Source organism: Sminthopsis crassicaudata, chromosome 4 (assembly GCF_048593235.1).
Source record: "Sminthopsis crassicaudata isolate SCR6 chromosome 4, ASM4859323v1, whole genome shotgun sequence".
Classification (NCBI taxonomy): Eukaryota; Metazoa; Chordata; class Mammalia; order Dasyuromorphia; family Dasyuridae; genus Sminthopsis; species Sminthopsis crassicaudata.
Window position 1 is genome coordinate 449168809 of NC_133620.1, and position 16512 is coordinate 449185320.

General features: G+C 37.1%; 1 protein-coding gene across 1 annotated transcript; it reads left to right on the forward strand.

Moving 5' to 3' along the window:
* Positions 1 to 713: 713 nt before the first annotated feature.
* TEFM (transcription elongation factor, mitochondrial) lies at positions 714 to 12097 on the forward strand. The gene is made up of 4 exons (XM_074263627.1): positions 714 to 815; positions 5076 to 5545; positions 7570 to 7719; positions 10669 to 12097. The coding sequence occupies exons 1-4, from the start codon at positions 779 to 781 to the stop codon at positions 11101 to 11103; spliced, it is 1092 nt and encodes a 363-aa protein (XP_074119728.1). The 5' UTR covers positions 714 to 778; the 3' UTR covers positions 11104 to 12097.
* Positions 12098 to 16512: the final 4415 nt, after the last annotated feature.

Here is a 16512-nt window from a genome sequence, read left to right on the forward strand (position 1 = left end):
GTAGGGAGCCAGTGAAGTTTATTGGAAAGAGCCACAGTCAGATTCCTTTAGGAAAATCTCTTTAGCAGCTGGCTCGAGGGTGGCTTAGCAGGTGTGGAAGGACCTTAGAGGTACTGCTCCAATCCCCTTTCAGATGAATGGTGTCATGCGCAAGGAAAAAGGGGAGGAAAGCTGAGGGGGGATTGGATCTGTTTGCTAACAAAAGGATCCCTGCTGACTAGATTTTAAAATAAATGATAATGTCTATGTTTTACTCTATTTGATTTTTGTAAAACATTTCAAATAATATTTCATCTACATCTCACCCTTTAAAATGTTTAATGTGTCTATTTTGGGTTTTATAATAGAATCACATCTAACGTAGTGTAAGTATTAGTGTACTCCTGTAATGTTCTGGATATTAAATATACAATTTGTAAATAAATACAATGCATTTATGTACACATATGTGTACACACGTGTATGCATGTATCGCGTGTAAGTGTGGGGGTGGGGTGTATATGTACGCATGCATGCAAAAACCCATGGCGGGGTTAGATGTTCTTAAAACAACATTTTACTCAAAGTAGCTTCCGATCTGGGAGAAAGCCCCGCCCCTGTCCTGCCCAAGAGTGGCCGCCAGGGTGCACCAGAGTGCCTAGTCCTCCCCAGCTCCTCTCCCGGAACCCGGACCGCAGGCCGGAACGTTTGTGCAGAGCTCTAGAGCCGGAAGTCCCCCTTTAAATGCGCCATCCCGCCGGAAGTCAGGACCAGTGGTAGGAAACGCGGTGATTTCAACATGAGTTTCCCGGGCGTCCTGCGCCTGTTCCCGGGAGGTAAGAAGAACCTAAGCCCGTTGCAGACGACGCTGTGTCCGTCCTGTTGAGGCACTGTGTGCTCCGCCGGCCGTCAGGCCTAGAGAGCGAGAGGGGCGTGGATCCCCTTCCATCCCCCAGACGATGAATGCTCTCGCCTCGACAGGGCAACCCTCTCCCGTCCCTCCTTCCACTTCTCCATCCCCTCTGGCCTCCTTCTTCCCCCTCCCTCTCCGCCCTTCTCTCTTCTTTCCTTTGTGCTCCCCACCATTCCCTTCCCCTCCCCCATTTTTCTGACTTTCCTCCCCATCTCTTTCCCTCCCCACGTGGAGTGTTTGCAGGCTCCCTCCCCCCCCCAACCATTCCCTTCCCCTCCCCCATTTTCCTGACTTTCCTCTCCCCCTCTTCTCCCGTCTCTCCCCTATCTCTTTCCCTCCCTTCCCCGCCCCCAAACATTTCTATTTGTTATTTATTTTTATCTTTATTTTTCCAATAAATATTGAATTCCAAATTCTTTCCCTCCTTCCCACCCATTGAGAAGACCCGCAATATTCCCATTGCACGTATGAAATCACGTAAAACGTTTGTGTTAGCCATATTTAAAAAGCAAAACAAGGAAAATAAAGTGAGAAAACTGTACTAATGCTCGCCCTCGGACTTCACCAATTCTTTCTCTGGAACTGGGCGGCATTTTTTTCCTCCTAAGACCTCGGGAACGTCTTGCAGCGCGTTATTGCTCAGCGCTGGGGCTCTCACAATTGGTCCTCACTCGAGGCTGCTGTTGGCGGTCCGATGGTCCCCTGGTTCTGCCCCAGGTCCTAGGGGCCTTGTCATGCTTTTTCTGGTCCCCTGCCCTCTCATTTCTTAGAGTAAGTAGTATTCTGTCATGATCACAAAGCACAGCTTGTTCAGCCGCTGCTCAGTGGATGGGCAGCCCTAACATTTCCAGGTCTTTGCTACCACAAAAAAGAGCTGCTAGAAATGTTCTTGTACATTTTTCTTTCATCTCTTTGGATACAGACGTAGAAGCGGTGTGGGTATTAAGTTGTAGAGTCTTTTGGTTACAAATCCAAAATGGCGGGGGAGTTCCCTCTAACCTTCCTGTACTATTTTCCTCTCCTCCCCTCCAGCAATAATTATGAAGAGGTACCTCAGAGACGTTTTAATTTGTATTTCTTTATTCAATAGTGGTTTAAATTTTTTATTCATATGACTTGATAACTTTTGATTTTTTCTGAAACTTCCTGTTTATTGGACCATTTATCATTTGGGGAATGGCTCTGATTTTTATAAATTCGACTCAGTTCTGGACACAGCATACACACACACACATATTTAAAAAACGAGGACTTTATCAAGAGGCATTTGCTGTTAAAATTTTTTATATTTCTTCATTATATATGGTATCTTTTAGCATCATGTAGTTTCCCTGACTATCCCTTTTAATGTTTAAACTCTTGTTGACTGATCTAATAATGATAAAGTACTTGCAAGTTCCTATGTCATCTTCCCAAATAGGAATGTAAACAGTTAATTTTATTGACCTTATGATTATTCTTTTGTATTTACTTTTCAGTGCTTTTCTTGAGTCTTGTGTTTGAATTTTCTTTTCAGCTCTGGTCTTTTTTTTTTAATCAGCAATGCCTGAAAGTCTTCCATTTCTTTAAGTATTTTTTCCTCTAAAGGATTATACTCAGTTTTGCAAAGTAGGTAATTCTTGGTTGTAATCCTCGTTCCTTTGCCTTCTAGAATATGATGAACATGAAAGCCCCTAAATCTTGTGTGATCTTGACTGTTGCTCTGTGATATTTGAATTGTTTCTTTCTGGCAGATAAATATTTTCTCTTTCACCTGGCAGCTCAAAAATTTGGCTATATTTCTGGGAATTTTTATTTTGGGATCTCTTTCAGGAGGTAATTGGTAGATTCTTCCATTTCTAGTTTACTCTTTAGTTCTAAAACATCAAGGGAATTTTCCTTGATAATTTCTTGAAATATGATATCTAGTCTTTTTCTTTGATCATGTCTTTTAGGCAGTTCAATTATTCTTAATTTTTTCTCTCTTGGATCTGTTTTCCAGATTGGTTGTTTTTCTGATGAGATGTCACATTTTTTTTTTTTTTTTCTGTTTTTACTTTCTTTTGATTTTGTTTTATTGTTTTATTCCTGATGTCTCATCATTAGCTTGCATTTGCCCATTTCTAATTTTTAAGGAATTACTTTCTTTAGTGAGTTTTTATAACTCTTTGTCTATTTGGCAAGTTCTGCTTTCTAAGGAGGTTTTTTTCTTTAAGTGAATTTTTATATCTCTTTTTCTATTTGGCCAATTCTGCATTTTAAGCTACTTTCTTCAGTATTTCGGAGAAGGGGGGACCTTTTACCAAATAGTTAATTTTCTTTTCATAATTTTCTTGCATTATTCTTGATTCATTTCCCAATTTTTCCTTTGCTTTATTATTTTTTTCTTTAACTCTTCTTGGAATCCTTGTTGGGTTTGTTTCCAATTAGTATTTTTTCTTTGAAGCTTTTTATGTAGCTGTTTTCACATTGATAGTCTTCTGAGTTTGTGTTTTGGTCTTCCTTGCCACCATAATAGCTTTTTGTAGTCAGATTCTTTTTTTTTATTGTTTGCTTATTTTTCTTTTCTTTCTTTCTTTCTTTCTTTTCTTTTTTTTTTTTTTTTCTGAGGCTGGGTTTAAGTGACTTGCCCAGGGTCACACAGCTAGGAAGTGTTAAGTGTCTGAGACTAGATTTGAACTCTGGTCCTCCTGAATTCAAGGCTGATGCTCTATCCACTGTGCCACCTAGCTGCCCCCTGTTTGCTTATTTTTCCAGACTAATTTTTTTTTTTTTACTTTTAACTTTATGTTAAAGTTGGGCTCTGATCACTTTGGGGCAGGGAGACATTGAACCAAGCCATGTTTTCTCATACTGGTGTTTTCACAGCTTGTTCTAGAAATCTATAAGTTTTTGGTACTTAGAGGGTGGTATGATCAGGGAATGATATGGTTTGAACTCTGGTTTTTGTGCAGGAAAGGCCTCTTATTGCCTGTAATCAGAAGTTCCAGTGATCCTTATTGCTTTGGAATGGTGACTAGGGCCCCTGCTCTCTTGTGTCAACTTTTTTTTTGGCCTGGATTTGTGATCCAGAATTGCATATGGGCAATAGATTGCCAATCAGCACTGGCTTCACCCAGTACTAGCAGAGGGTCTGCAGTATTTTCTTTCTGACCAGTTATCTGGTCCATTCATCATCTCTGGGAACTTGGAATTTGGAAAGAACTTGGAAAGCAACTGCTGCTGCCTCTATTGCCACTACCACCCCAATGCATAGACTCTTAAAAAATTTTAATTTTTTTTATTAAAGCTTTTAATTTTCAAAACATATGCATAGATCATTTTTCAACACAGATTCTTGCAAAATCTTGTGTTCCAAATTCCCCTCCTTCCCTAGATGGCAAGTAATCCAGTATATGTTAAACCCAATATATGTATACATATTTATACAAAGTTTTCTTAAACTGTCTTGAAAATGTCTGAAAAATGTCTTGCTCTAACTTTTGTTAGCTTTGCTGTTCCAAAATTTGATTTGAGGTATTGTTTCTAGTCATTTAGAGGGGAAGGTGGGGGAGGAGGGGTGCCACTAATCCACTCTCTTGGCTCCACTGTCTCTGTAGGTCCTTTTTGCAGACTTGGCCAATCCAAGGTTGTTTTGCATTGAGGATAAAGCTCTTTAGAGGGATTCAGATTTAATTGAATAGATTCTCCTCCCTACCATGCACACATAAATAAACATATGACTAGATAGGAAATAAGATTTAGGGCCTACACCTAGTGAGAAAGGAGAGAGGAACTTGTGGCAGGGGACTACACACCACAGTAGTATCTGGTGGGAAGAGTGCTAGATCTGGATTAAGAGGGCTCAAAGTCTGGCCCTGCCATTTATAATGTTATTACTAGGCGACTTTGGGCAAATTCCTGAACTTCTCTGTGAATCAGTTTTGTCTTTAATCATTCGTAAAATAAGAGGCCAATTTTTGACCTTTCTGTGTGTGTCAGGGACCCCTATGGCAATCTGGTGAAATCTCAGAGTCATGTTTAATAAAATAAATGAGATTACAAAAGAAATGAGTTATTTTGAAGTATGATTCAAAATATATATTTTTTAAAATCACAACTAAATTCACGGGCTCTGGGTTAAGAACTCCTGGATTTGATACTCTTAATACTTTTAGCTTTAAATATATGATCCTATGATTCCAATTATTTTTTCCCATTTTAGGAAAGTGGAAATATTTTCAGGTTGCAAAGTATCCATCTCTGTACCAGCCTTTGTTCTCCTGCTGTCAGAGAAAATCCATAACACCAATGAAGAAAATAGACTTTGCTTCAGCCTCATCAGATGAGAACTTAAGGGACACTGGGAAAAAGTTGGAAGACCTCTACTCTTCTGAACAGAAATCAGCTATTTTGCAAGTGCTCAATACTGCATCTGTGAATGAACTTGCCACTTTTGCATTTCTTCGAGGAAGGAAGTCTGTCAACATTGTAGAACACAGGGAAAAGCATGGACCTTTTCAAGACCTGAAAAGCTTATTGGAAGTGCCTTTGTTTCAGTTTAAAATTACAGTGAAAGTGTGTAACTCAATTCTACTGCCAGAATCAAAAAGGAAAAAAAAAGAGAAAATAATGCCAGAAAATCGGTCATTAGGAAAGGTTGTTAAACCAGTAATAGAAAGAAAGAAGCTTCAGGTATGCTGTTTCTTAAAATCTGTCTTAATTTTTCCATGTCAATGTGGTGGGTGATTAAAAATAAATAAATAAATAATTTGTCCCTTTCCTCAAGAGCTTTTGATCTATTTGGAGATACAAGATTTATACATAAGCATTTAATATATACCCATAAACTATTAAACTATTCATTAGCAATATATGCTGACTACTAAAAAACTAAGTGTCATTAATGAGCCAGGAAGTGAAGACAGAACCGTGAGCTTATTTAATCAGGGAAAGCTTCCTCGATCTTGAAGCATGGACAAGATTTGGAAAGGGAGTGAGAAATAAAAATAGCTTGTTTAAAGGATGGCAAATAGAGGATTCAAAGGATGTGACTGGAACAAAGCGACAAGGTATATGAGAGGGGTGTTGAGAAACTAAGTAACTAAAGTTTATTACGGCCATATTTCAGAGCACTGAATAATGCTAAAGGATAAAAGGAAAAAAAAAAAAAAAAAAAGAAACCTCCTGCCCTTAATAAGTTTATATTCTAATAGAGTAAATATAACATAGGGTCATAGATTTAAAGCCAAAAAAGAGTTTAGAAACTAAACCCTTTGTATTACAGATAGAAAAACAGGCCTAGAGAGGATATGACTTGTGCAAAGTTAACTTGTGTATAGAAATTAAACATAAAATACATAAAGTGTAATTCGTAGGAGAGAGGCCACTAGCAAGTGTAGAGATCAAAACAAATTTCCTATAGGAGATGTTGCTTTAGCTGATAGCTAGGGATTCTAAAAGGCAGAGGTGAGGAAGACATAAACCACAGCCTGGGCAAAACCACAGAGATAGAAAGGAGATGAACGGTTGTCGCTGAAAAGGAGCATGAAGGCAGAAGAATGGTGCAGGCTGGAACCAGGTTGGGAAGTGTTAGGTTCTGTTGTCTCCAGAGATTGCCGATTGCTCTCTGGGAGGAGATCTGCTGTGTCAACTCAAATCTCTCAGACAGATTCTTCTTCCTGTAGAGAGCCCTTGTCTCCAGACAGTTGCCACCATCTCTGGTCCAGAGTAGAGAGTCTCTATCTCTCGAGTGCCACCCTCTTTTATCCTCCCAGAGAATGGGCGTGGGATAGGGAAGGTCCAGGAGTTGAGCTTGATCTAGCAGGCAAGACACTGAACAGTCATTGAAAGAGAAACCATTAAAGAATTATTTATCCCAGTGGTGTCCAACTTGATGGCTATGCTATTACTGCAGAGGGTCTGCAGGTCTGTGCAAATTAAGACTTGTGTTTATCTATATTGCTAACAAACAAAAACAGGCTAACAGCCTGACTTTCTAAAATAAGCCCATGGACTTTCTGTAGACTCAATGTCTTACACATTTTTGTATATGGTTTTCAAATATACATAAATATAGTTGTGATAATAAAATATAAATTTATAAGGGTTTCTTTTAGTTTCTCTACGTCTTCTCAGTAATTGGTTCCTTAGAGGTGAGGATATCTGCTATCACTTGTAGGCATTTGAAATGTTTTGATATTAAAGAGGTTCTGATCTTAAAAGAGGCCAGGACCCACTAATTCTATCAGCACCCAAGACCTGTTAGAAAAAAATGAGAAAGGCAGCTTTTCTTTTACATCACAATTTTAAAATATCTTCCGTTCCTCAGTAGGACTTTTGTATTGTTTCCAAAGCAAGATTTAGTTCTTTTACTTCCTACGGATTGAAAAATTAGTTCCCATCCTTTATTTCTGAATACGATTCCAAGGCTTACTACAGTGAAATGAAAGGATGTCAGTCTTGTGTCTTTCCGTTGTGCATCTCTGAAGGCAAGGCATGACTGTATTCTAAAGATCATTGGAGTGCTTTTCAGGCCTTAAAAATGTTGTGATGGCTTCTTTTTATACTTGGCATATTAACTGTATTATTTGTGAGTAACAAAAGACTAGACATTTAGAACGTAATCCAGGTATGACATCTGTATAAAGGGAATCTTTTACAATATGTACAATCCTCAAGGATATTAGCAGTTGAATCATATTTTTTATTTGTTTTAGGAAGCTGATAGTATTGTGTCTATTGTTTTTGGCAAAGAAAAAATTGCCTGGGCTCATCTTGATAAGAGACTAACAGTTCTTGGATGGCAACAAAAAAATAAATTTAAGTTGATGAAAGAAACAAATACACCATCTGTGTATCTGGAAACGGTAAGTTGACTTTCCCAGAGTTTAGCTCCCAAAGCTGTCTTTGCTATGGCTTCATAATATAGGGAGGAATAGGACAGAACGTAGTATGGTACAGTCCTTAGATTCCATCAATTTTTTTTGTTTGTCTTCACCTAAATGTCATTGGAAACATAAAAAATATTGATGGAATCTATTCATAGTTGACTCTAGAAATAGCAATTTTACAATTCAATAAGGACTAAAGTTTTTATAAGTGGGCACAGGAAAAAGTACTACTAAATTACAGAATTGTAAATTTTTAAAAATATCCTCACCATCTTATATTGTGATAATCGATATTTACACAAGATTTTAAAGTATATTGTACTCTTTATGTACATTATTTAGTCTAAACTCACAGCATCCTGATGATGGTAGTAGCTGCAGATTCTGTCATTTCTGTTTTACAGATGAGAAAAATAAATCCCATTTTAGGTAAATTGATTTGGCTATGGTCACACAGTTAGTCAGAGGTGGGATATGTTCCTAAATCTTCCAAACTTCAAATCAGGTATGTTATCTATGTCTTTACTTTTGAAAGGACCTCCATGTTTTTCTTTAATGTACCTGCTGATTGGAGGAGGTGGACAAGATAAGTCTTACTAATCACTTTGTGGTGATTTCTTCATGTCACCATTAGAAGCAAGTGACTTTGCCTGTAAATTAGGAGCTGGCAAAACTAGGATTAGGACACAAGTATCCTGAGTTTTGTCCCATCTTTCTTATTTAAAAAAAAAAGAAAAAGAAAAGAAATTAGGAAAGCATGGAAAAAATTTTACCTTTTAGATCTGTGAATAAGGGTGCATCATTCTCTATTTCAAATGAGATAGAGAGGATCAAAGGAAGTAGATCATTTTGATTACATTCAATCAAAAAGTTTTTTAAAATGTATAACATATCATCAGATTGCTTACTATCTTGAGGGAGGGTATGGGGAAGGAAGGAGGGACAAAAATTTTGGAAGACAAAGTCTTACAAAAATGTTATATATTTTAACATGTTCAACATGTATTGGATTACCTGCTATCTAGGGGAAAGGGTTGGGGGAAGAAGGGGAAAAGTTGAAACAGAAGGTTTTGCAAGGGTCAGTGTTGAAAAATTACCCATGCATATGTTTTGTAAATAAAAAGCTATAATAAAAAAAATAATAATAATAAAATAAATGAATGTTAAAAACTATCTTTACATGTAATTGAAAAAACAAAATACTATTAAGTGAGAAAATAAACAAAAATAAATAAATAACATTTTTTGTACAAACAAAACCAGTGTAGCCAAGATTAAAAAGAAGGTAGAAAACTGAGGAAAAAATTTTACAGCAGGTTTTGCTAATAAAGGTCTCATTTATCAAATGTATAGGAAACTAAATCGAATTTATAAAAATATGATTCATTCCCCAAATAACAAATGGTCAAAGATTAGGAATAGTCAGTTTTCAGAAGAAGAAGCTATTAACAATTACACGAAAAAAGCTCTTAAATCATTATTAAAGAGGCAAATTAAAACAACTCTGAAATACCACCTCACACTAGATTGTTTATTAAGATAGGAAATTGATAAATGCTAGAGGGGATGTAGAAAAATACGAATACTAAGTCACTGTAAGTGGAGCTATGAATATGTCTAACCATTCTGAAGAAGAATTTGGAATGATGGGCAAAGAACTATAAAACTGCATATCCTTTGACCCAACAATACTGTGTACATATACTGTAAAGTCTGTATTGCAGAGAGCAAAGAAGGAAAAGGATCTTTTTGTACAAAAATATTTATGGTAGCACTTTTTGTGATGGCAAAGAATTGGAAACTGAGGGGATGCTCATCAATTGGGGATTGGCTAAATCAATTGTGGTATTTAAATGTGAGAGAATACTATTTATTATGTTGTAAGAATTGATAAAGAGAATAATTCTGGAAAAACCTGGGAAGATTTATATGAATTGATGCAAAATGAAGTGAGCATAACATTGCTCTCAGTTACAGCAATGTTATAATGATAATCAACTGTGAAGGATTTAGCTATTCTGATCAACACATTGTCTTGAGACAATGAGAAAAACTGATCATTCTAAGTGCAGATTGAAGCATTGTTTTCACTTTATTTTTTCCTACTTTTTTTTTTTTTTTTTTTTTTTTTTTTTTTACAACACGTGGAAATGTTTTGCATGATTTCATATCTATAATTGCTAACACCTTTTGCCTTCTCGGTAGGTAACCAAGGAATGAGAGGGAGGGAAAGAATTCTGAAAGCAAGGGGCAACTACTTGGTATAGTGGATAGAGCATCAGCCCTGAAATCAGGAGGACCTGAGTTCAAATGTGGCCTCAGACAATTAACTCTTCCTGGCTGTGTGACTCTAGACAAGTCCATTTAACCCCTATTGCCTCAGCCAAAAAAAAAAAAAAAAAATAGAATTCAGAAAGCAGAATTAAAAAAAAAAAAAAAAAGAATATTAAAATTAAAAACACTAAGAGAAAAAGAAAGAAAATCGAAATCAACAAATATTGATATATTAACATCTGATAAATAGCCATTTTAGACTGGCACAAGAACCATGATTATCTTGTTCAGTTGACATGGGGTGACTAGAACTCAGGGATTTGCCCATATTTTCTTGAGCTAGTTAGTGACAGGGTTAGAACTAGGGTGATCCAGACTTGTAGCTCCTATGGTGTTTTTCTTTTATAAATCCACTTATAAAAATTTAGGCTGATTATAAATGTACCATTTCTAGATCTAATTCTGAATAAAAATCCAGTTTTAAAAAAGAATACAGACTAAAACAGCACTGATGGATAATCTAGTCTTTCTATATCAAATATATATACAGTTCCTAAAGTCAAGATGTTGTTAGGAAATAATGCTGTATTGAGGGGAAAAAGTGACTCACCAATAATTGTTGACTTCTCTGTGACTCTTCCTTGCTTTTAGATTTCTTCAATAGTTTCAGAAATTCCTGAAGCGGATTTCTATGTTTTGGAAAAAAGAACATTTTCTCTTCAGCAGACAACTCTGTTTCCAGTTACATTACACTTCCACATTGTGGAGGCCATGCTGTATTCCTTGTTAAATAAAACGTTCGCTCATGATGGCCACCATCGGGTGTTGAGCATGAGCCGGAATGTGGTGGGGAAACACTTTGATTTGATGCTTGGGACTATGAGGACTAGTGGCATGGCTGTGGTGCAGCAGTTTCTCTCAGACTCTACGTTGAAAGCAGAGTCCCGTGTGTCCTTTCCCTCTGAAAGTGTGGTGCGCTATAGAAACCTAATGGAGACCAATGGAGGAGAAAGGAAGGAAGAGTTGTGGGATTCTCTCCTTCAGGCAGTGGCTTTTTATGAACTCTTAGTGTTCAATCCTCACTAATAAAGCTTTTCCTGCATGCAAGATGGAGCACTGCAGAGGCTTTTAAAATGACTTGCTCACGGTACTGAACTTGGAGTCCAGAATCTCTTCAAATTCTGCCCTGTACACTCTCCCTGTGCGAAGCTGGGCAGGTACCCTCAGCTTCCCTTGCTATGAAACAAGGGGGCTGGACTCAATGGCCTCTAGTTTTAACCTTTTGGCTTTATGTTGATGGCCTTCTGACTTGGCCCCCTAACCGCTTCTTGGAGAGGCCTTGGGATTCCCCACCTTCCCCCCCAGCAGTCCTCCAGCAGCCCAGCACATACCTTCTTTACTTCTCTGCAGCTAGAGCTGACCTCCAGCCAGGAAGGCTTTCGGGCAGAAGCAAGTTCTGAGGCTGCCCGGGACAGAGACCCATTTCTGCCAGCTGGGTGATCTTGAGCAATTCAGAGCAGCATCTCTGGACTTAGGGTAGGACCCAGGTCTAGCTATATTGGGAGAAGAAAAAGGCATGGGAGGTTCTCTAAGCCTGTCCCTCAGCTTGCAACTCAGGGAGCTGAAGTCTAAGCAGGTGAGGTGATACCTAATCGCAGATCAGCCGAGTCCCACAAATCTAGTGTTTTTCCCCTACTCCACACTGACCCTCAAAATGCTCATTTGTAAAATTAGAATGGGTGAGACTAGATCATCTCTAAAGTCCTTTCCATAGGAACATTCTCAATTCTCGGCAGCACTTCTAAGACTGCACAAATTATCCATCTTTTGATTTTTCATGTCAAAGACTGAGGGAATCTGATTAGTTGATGTTGGAATTTTTAGATACCTGGATGGCTTCTATTTTTTTTAGTAATCATCTAAAAAAGTGATATCAGAATAGTCTATTCACTCTCCTTGAAAGCTGTGCCATAGGTACTATTACACTACAGATCGACAAATGAAGTATATTCCCATTATGGATTTTTAATGTTTGTGAGGCTCCAGAAAATATTGAAATAATAAAAACTGTTGCTCTCTAATCATTATTGTGTTTTAATTATTTGTCTTCTTTTTGCCTTTTTAAGCTTTTTTATTTTTAAAAAAACCTTTACAACCTGCTTCCCTTCCTCCTTTTCTGGTCTTATACTTGACTTTCCTCCGTGGCTTCTGTGACAGGAAATTAGGCTCCCTGCTGTGGTTAACAGGAAGCTGTACTTGATGTAAAGACCTGAATTTAATCTCCTCCTTTGGGCTGTTTAGCTCCTCATCAAACCAGTTCATCTCTCTTTATTCTGGGCCAGAAGTGCCAAACAGCCTGCTCACAGTACTCTGGAGTGTCTCAGAACAAGATTAAAATGTAACTGGGACATATTTAATGAAACAAAAATGCAATAAAATATAGATGACATTAAAATGTGGTTTTCTAGGTCATAGGGATCCTTAGGTATGGCTGGCTGTTTCTATTTTGAGTTTGACATTACCTTAGGTATTCTAAAACTGCGTTTCAGGGAAGGTTCTGATATACACTGGTAGAGGGAATTTCCTTACCTGGGAGTTTCCAATCTCAGTAAAACCATAGATCAAGTTCCAATCCCCAAAATACCTTTTATAGGAGGCTATCTGGAGGACTGAAGAGTGGAGAAAGGGGTGCGGTAGAAAATGTGGCTGATGTGAAAACAAAAGTTAGTATTAATCTAAATTTATAACCATTTAAAAAACTCTGACTGATAGTAGCTTCCAGTATAGTCCTACTACTGGAATCCCTGGGAAGGAACAGCTTCTGTTGTCATGAAGCTGACAGCTCTTATTGTTCTAACAATAGCATATTAATGAGCCACTTGTAGTTGTTTTACATATTTTTGAAATTATTGTGTTCCGATGTATTCCGATGGAAGTGGATATCTTCAACATAAAGAAGATCCAACTCACTTCCAGTTGATCAATGATGGACAGAAACAACTACACCCAGAGAAGGAACACTGGGAATTGAATGTAAATTGTTAGCACTACTGTCTATCTACCCAGGTTACTTATACCTTCGGAATCTAATACTTAACGTGCAACAAGAAAATTGGATTTACACACATATATTGTATCTAGGCTATACTGTAACACATGTAAAATGTATGGGACTGCCTGTCTTCTAGGGGAGGGAGGGGAAAATTTGGAAAAATGAATACAAGGGATAATGTTATAAAAAAAAAATTACTCATCCATATATACTGTTAAAAAAATTTATAATTATAAAATAAAAAGAAAAAAAAAAAAGAAATTATTGTGTTCCAACTCTACAGAATCCACCAGGAATATAATTATGTTTCCTAAACCTGAGTCCTCTAGACTGGAAGTTCAGGGACTACTCAACTCCAATCCCACTGCTGAAAGTACAGGGGTTTTGCTCTGCTGGTTTACCCCACTTCTTTAGTCAAGCTGGTACATATACCTTCCTACACTGTCAAGGAAATAATCAAAAAATAGTTATCTAGCACCTACTATGTGCCAGTAATATGCATTTACTGGCTAATGCAAATTTAATATGGCCCATTGCAGCTCAGAACTCCAAGCTCTAAAGATTCATCCCCTGTCTCGGTTTGTCTTGCAGTAAGTATTGCCCCTCCTGTGGAGATAAGGCCCTTTAGCCTCAGTCATGTTTACTGAAGACCCAGAAAAGACTTCTCACCATTAAAATCCTTGACACTGCAAAGTAAGGTTTTATCAATCCAAATATTTTTAAAAAAATGACATGGCATATTATTTCCTCCTTATACATTTGCCAACCTGGATTGCTTTCCAGCTCCACAACCAGGCTTTGGTCTGCCTGGCTCATCACCTTGCTGCAGCTCCATCCTCGGGACCATTGATCTTTTCCATCTGCACTGAAACAGAAGCCTTCTTTACATTTTGCTTCTCCCTATCAGAATATAAGCACTTTGAGAGCAGGAATTAGCTTTTCTATTTGTATACCAGACATTAAACATAGTACTTTGCAAAGGAAGCTTTAACATAATTTTTTTTATTATTCATTCATCTCCAAGGCCATAGAGTAAGCAAAAACATTTTAAAAGTATCAAATAAAGATTTCAGAACTCTGGTAAGTGTAGTGAGACCAAATATGATTTCTGGAGACTAACTGGCAAAGCATGTCCCAACCAGTCAACAGATATGGAATGAGGTTTAACTATATTTGTTAGAAGCGAGAGTTCTATAGGATTGTGAAGGAAGCAGGAATCATTGGGAAGTGACGATATTAAAAAAAAAACCTGCACCACTAAAACATTTTTTTTAAAGATATATAAAAAGGTACAAAGTTTTTTTGAACCACATAATACCTTCATTGATAAACTTACAGATTCATCTAAGTACTGGTAATTGAAAATATAACTCCAGAGTTACCTAATTTCAAGCATCCCTGCATTAATTTTATTTTCTATGAGTGAAGGACTTTTTAGCAAAATAGTACTAAATGGCACAATGATATAGGATTTGTATAAGAAATTCACATTTGGGGATATATAGTTTATTTTTTACTGATGGTACAAAAAGCTGAGATCACTCAACTTGGAAGTCAAATCGATTTTCCTAGTCGATTTATTTGAACTGTAACATAAAAGTCAAAAAATCAGATGTAGAATGGGACACACATATTTGGGATATGGTCAATTGCTTGACTATTCATATATTCTAAGGTGCTATTTTGCTCTTCTATGGGAGGGAGAGAGAAAATAAATGCTTGCCTGAAAAACTTCCCCCCCTCCCTCAGGCAGTTGGGGTTAAGTGACTTGCCCAGGGACACACAGCTAGTAAGTGTTAAGACTGTCTGGGGTCATATTTGAATTCAGGTCTTTCTGACTTCAGGGCCAGTGCTCTAGCCACTGCCCCACCTAGCTACCACTGAAAAACTTTTTCAAAGAAGCTGAGAACCACAGTTCTTTGGCATACTTTACTAATCAAAGTTTAAAAAGCTACATTGTTTTTCTCGATATTAAAATTGTCCAAGCCAGTTTAAATGTATCTTTTTGCCCTATTTTCTTTGTTTCACTGATATGGCTATTCCTTCTACCAAGGTATACCTTGCCTCCTCCTCCAGATTTTCTTAATAATTCTCCTGAATTGCTATTCCCATTCTCTCCTCCAAACCCCCAGCAATAAATAAATAAATAAATGGATCTACGGTTTAAGGGCCACATTTGTAGATATGAGCCTTTCTGAAATTACCTATGCCGCTAAAGCCATACGTACTTTAAGCTAACAGTTTTTATAGAATTGCCAGATCTTGTACTCTCCTGGCACGTCTCTTCACAACCCAAGCTCATTTCCACATCACAACAATTTATGGGACTATGACTTGAATGGAGTATTAGGAACCAAGCTATTCATCGGTAAAAGTATCAATCACATACGATTCTTTCACAAGATACTGATGACAATGCTGTTTTCCAGATGACATAACATAACCAGTGATGTAATGGAACCTAAGAAAATTGTGTTAAAAAAAATGCTATTAATTTCTATTATTTTATTAGATCATAAAGTACGTTCTCTAATTTTACTAGAATTTACTATTGGTCTTCCTATAGCCTTTTATTGTCTTGAGAAATATTTGGGGGGAAAATACTTATTCTTAACTACCAGAGAAATCATAGAAAAATAGATTGCCCTTGTTCCTAGGAGCCCAGGATTCAAGTCCTTTGTCTGATCCATGTTGAATGTATGATCCTGTCTAGGTCCATGACTCGTGGAAGCTTTAAGCAGCCTTCTACTATAAGTTTCAAGTAAAGTGCTAAGCTCCTTTGAGGAGAAGCTGTTCTTCACTGCTAATACCCTACACTAAAAAAATCATAGGTACAGAGAAAGCTCATTTACAGTCTCAAAAGACACTATTCCAGCAGATGTCATTTACTTGTCCTGGTTTATTAATTCAAAGTTTAAAAGTGACTTGTGCCTCCCAAAATTATTAGTAGTTCTTTTCTAAGTACCAACTAAGCTTTCTTGTGGCCATTAATTAGGCCAATATACTAACTTGATACTTAGATATTTAAGACACTGAAGAAAAGATCAGAAAATGAGTACAATAATCAAAGATTTACACTACTACGTTAAAGAGAGCTCAACTATTCAATTAATAGTAATTTTGTTTCATTACTGTTTTTTAGGATTACCAACGGTTTTTCAATTACTCAGATTTTAGCTGCTTTTTAGTGTTTTTTTCCCAGTTACAATACTGCAGTCATAGATAATTTCTTTATGTTCCCTTTGTTGATAAAAATTTTCCAATGCGTCTTTGAATTACACTTATTTATAATCATAAGTAATCTAACAAAGTGTCTCTGAATATTAATTTTATAACCGTATAACCCGTTTAGTTATCTGAAATGCCTAAATCAAAGGGCTGGCACATAGTAGTGATTAATAAAGGCATTTTTATTTAAGGGGGAAATTGGGAAGGTAATTCTA

Excerpts from the sequence above, each read along its gene's own strand:
- TEFM (XM_074263627.1), top strand. The coding sequence starts at position 779 with ATGAGTTTCCCGGGCGTCCTGCGCCTGTTCCCGGGAG. Across the intron at positions 816-5,075 it reads CCTGCGCCTGTTCCCGGGAG|GAAAGTGGAAATATTTTCAG; the intron begins GTAAGAAGAACC and ends TTCCCATTTTAG. Across the intron at positions 7,720-10,668 it reads CATCTGTGTATCTGGAAACG|ATTTCTTCAATAGTTTCAGA; the intron begins GTAAGTTGACTT and ends CCTTGCTTTTAG.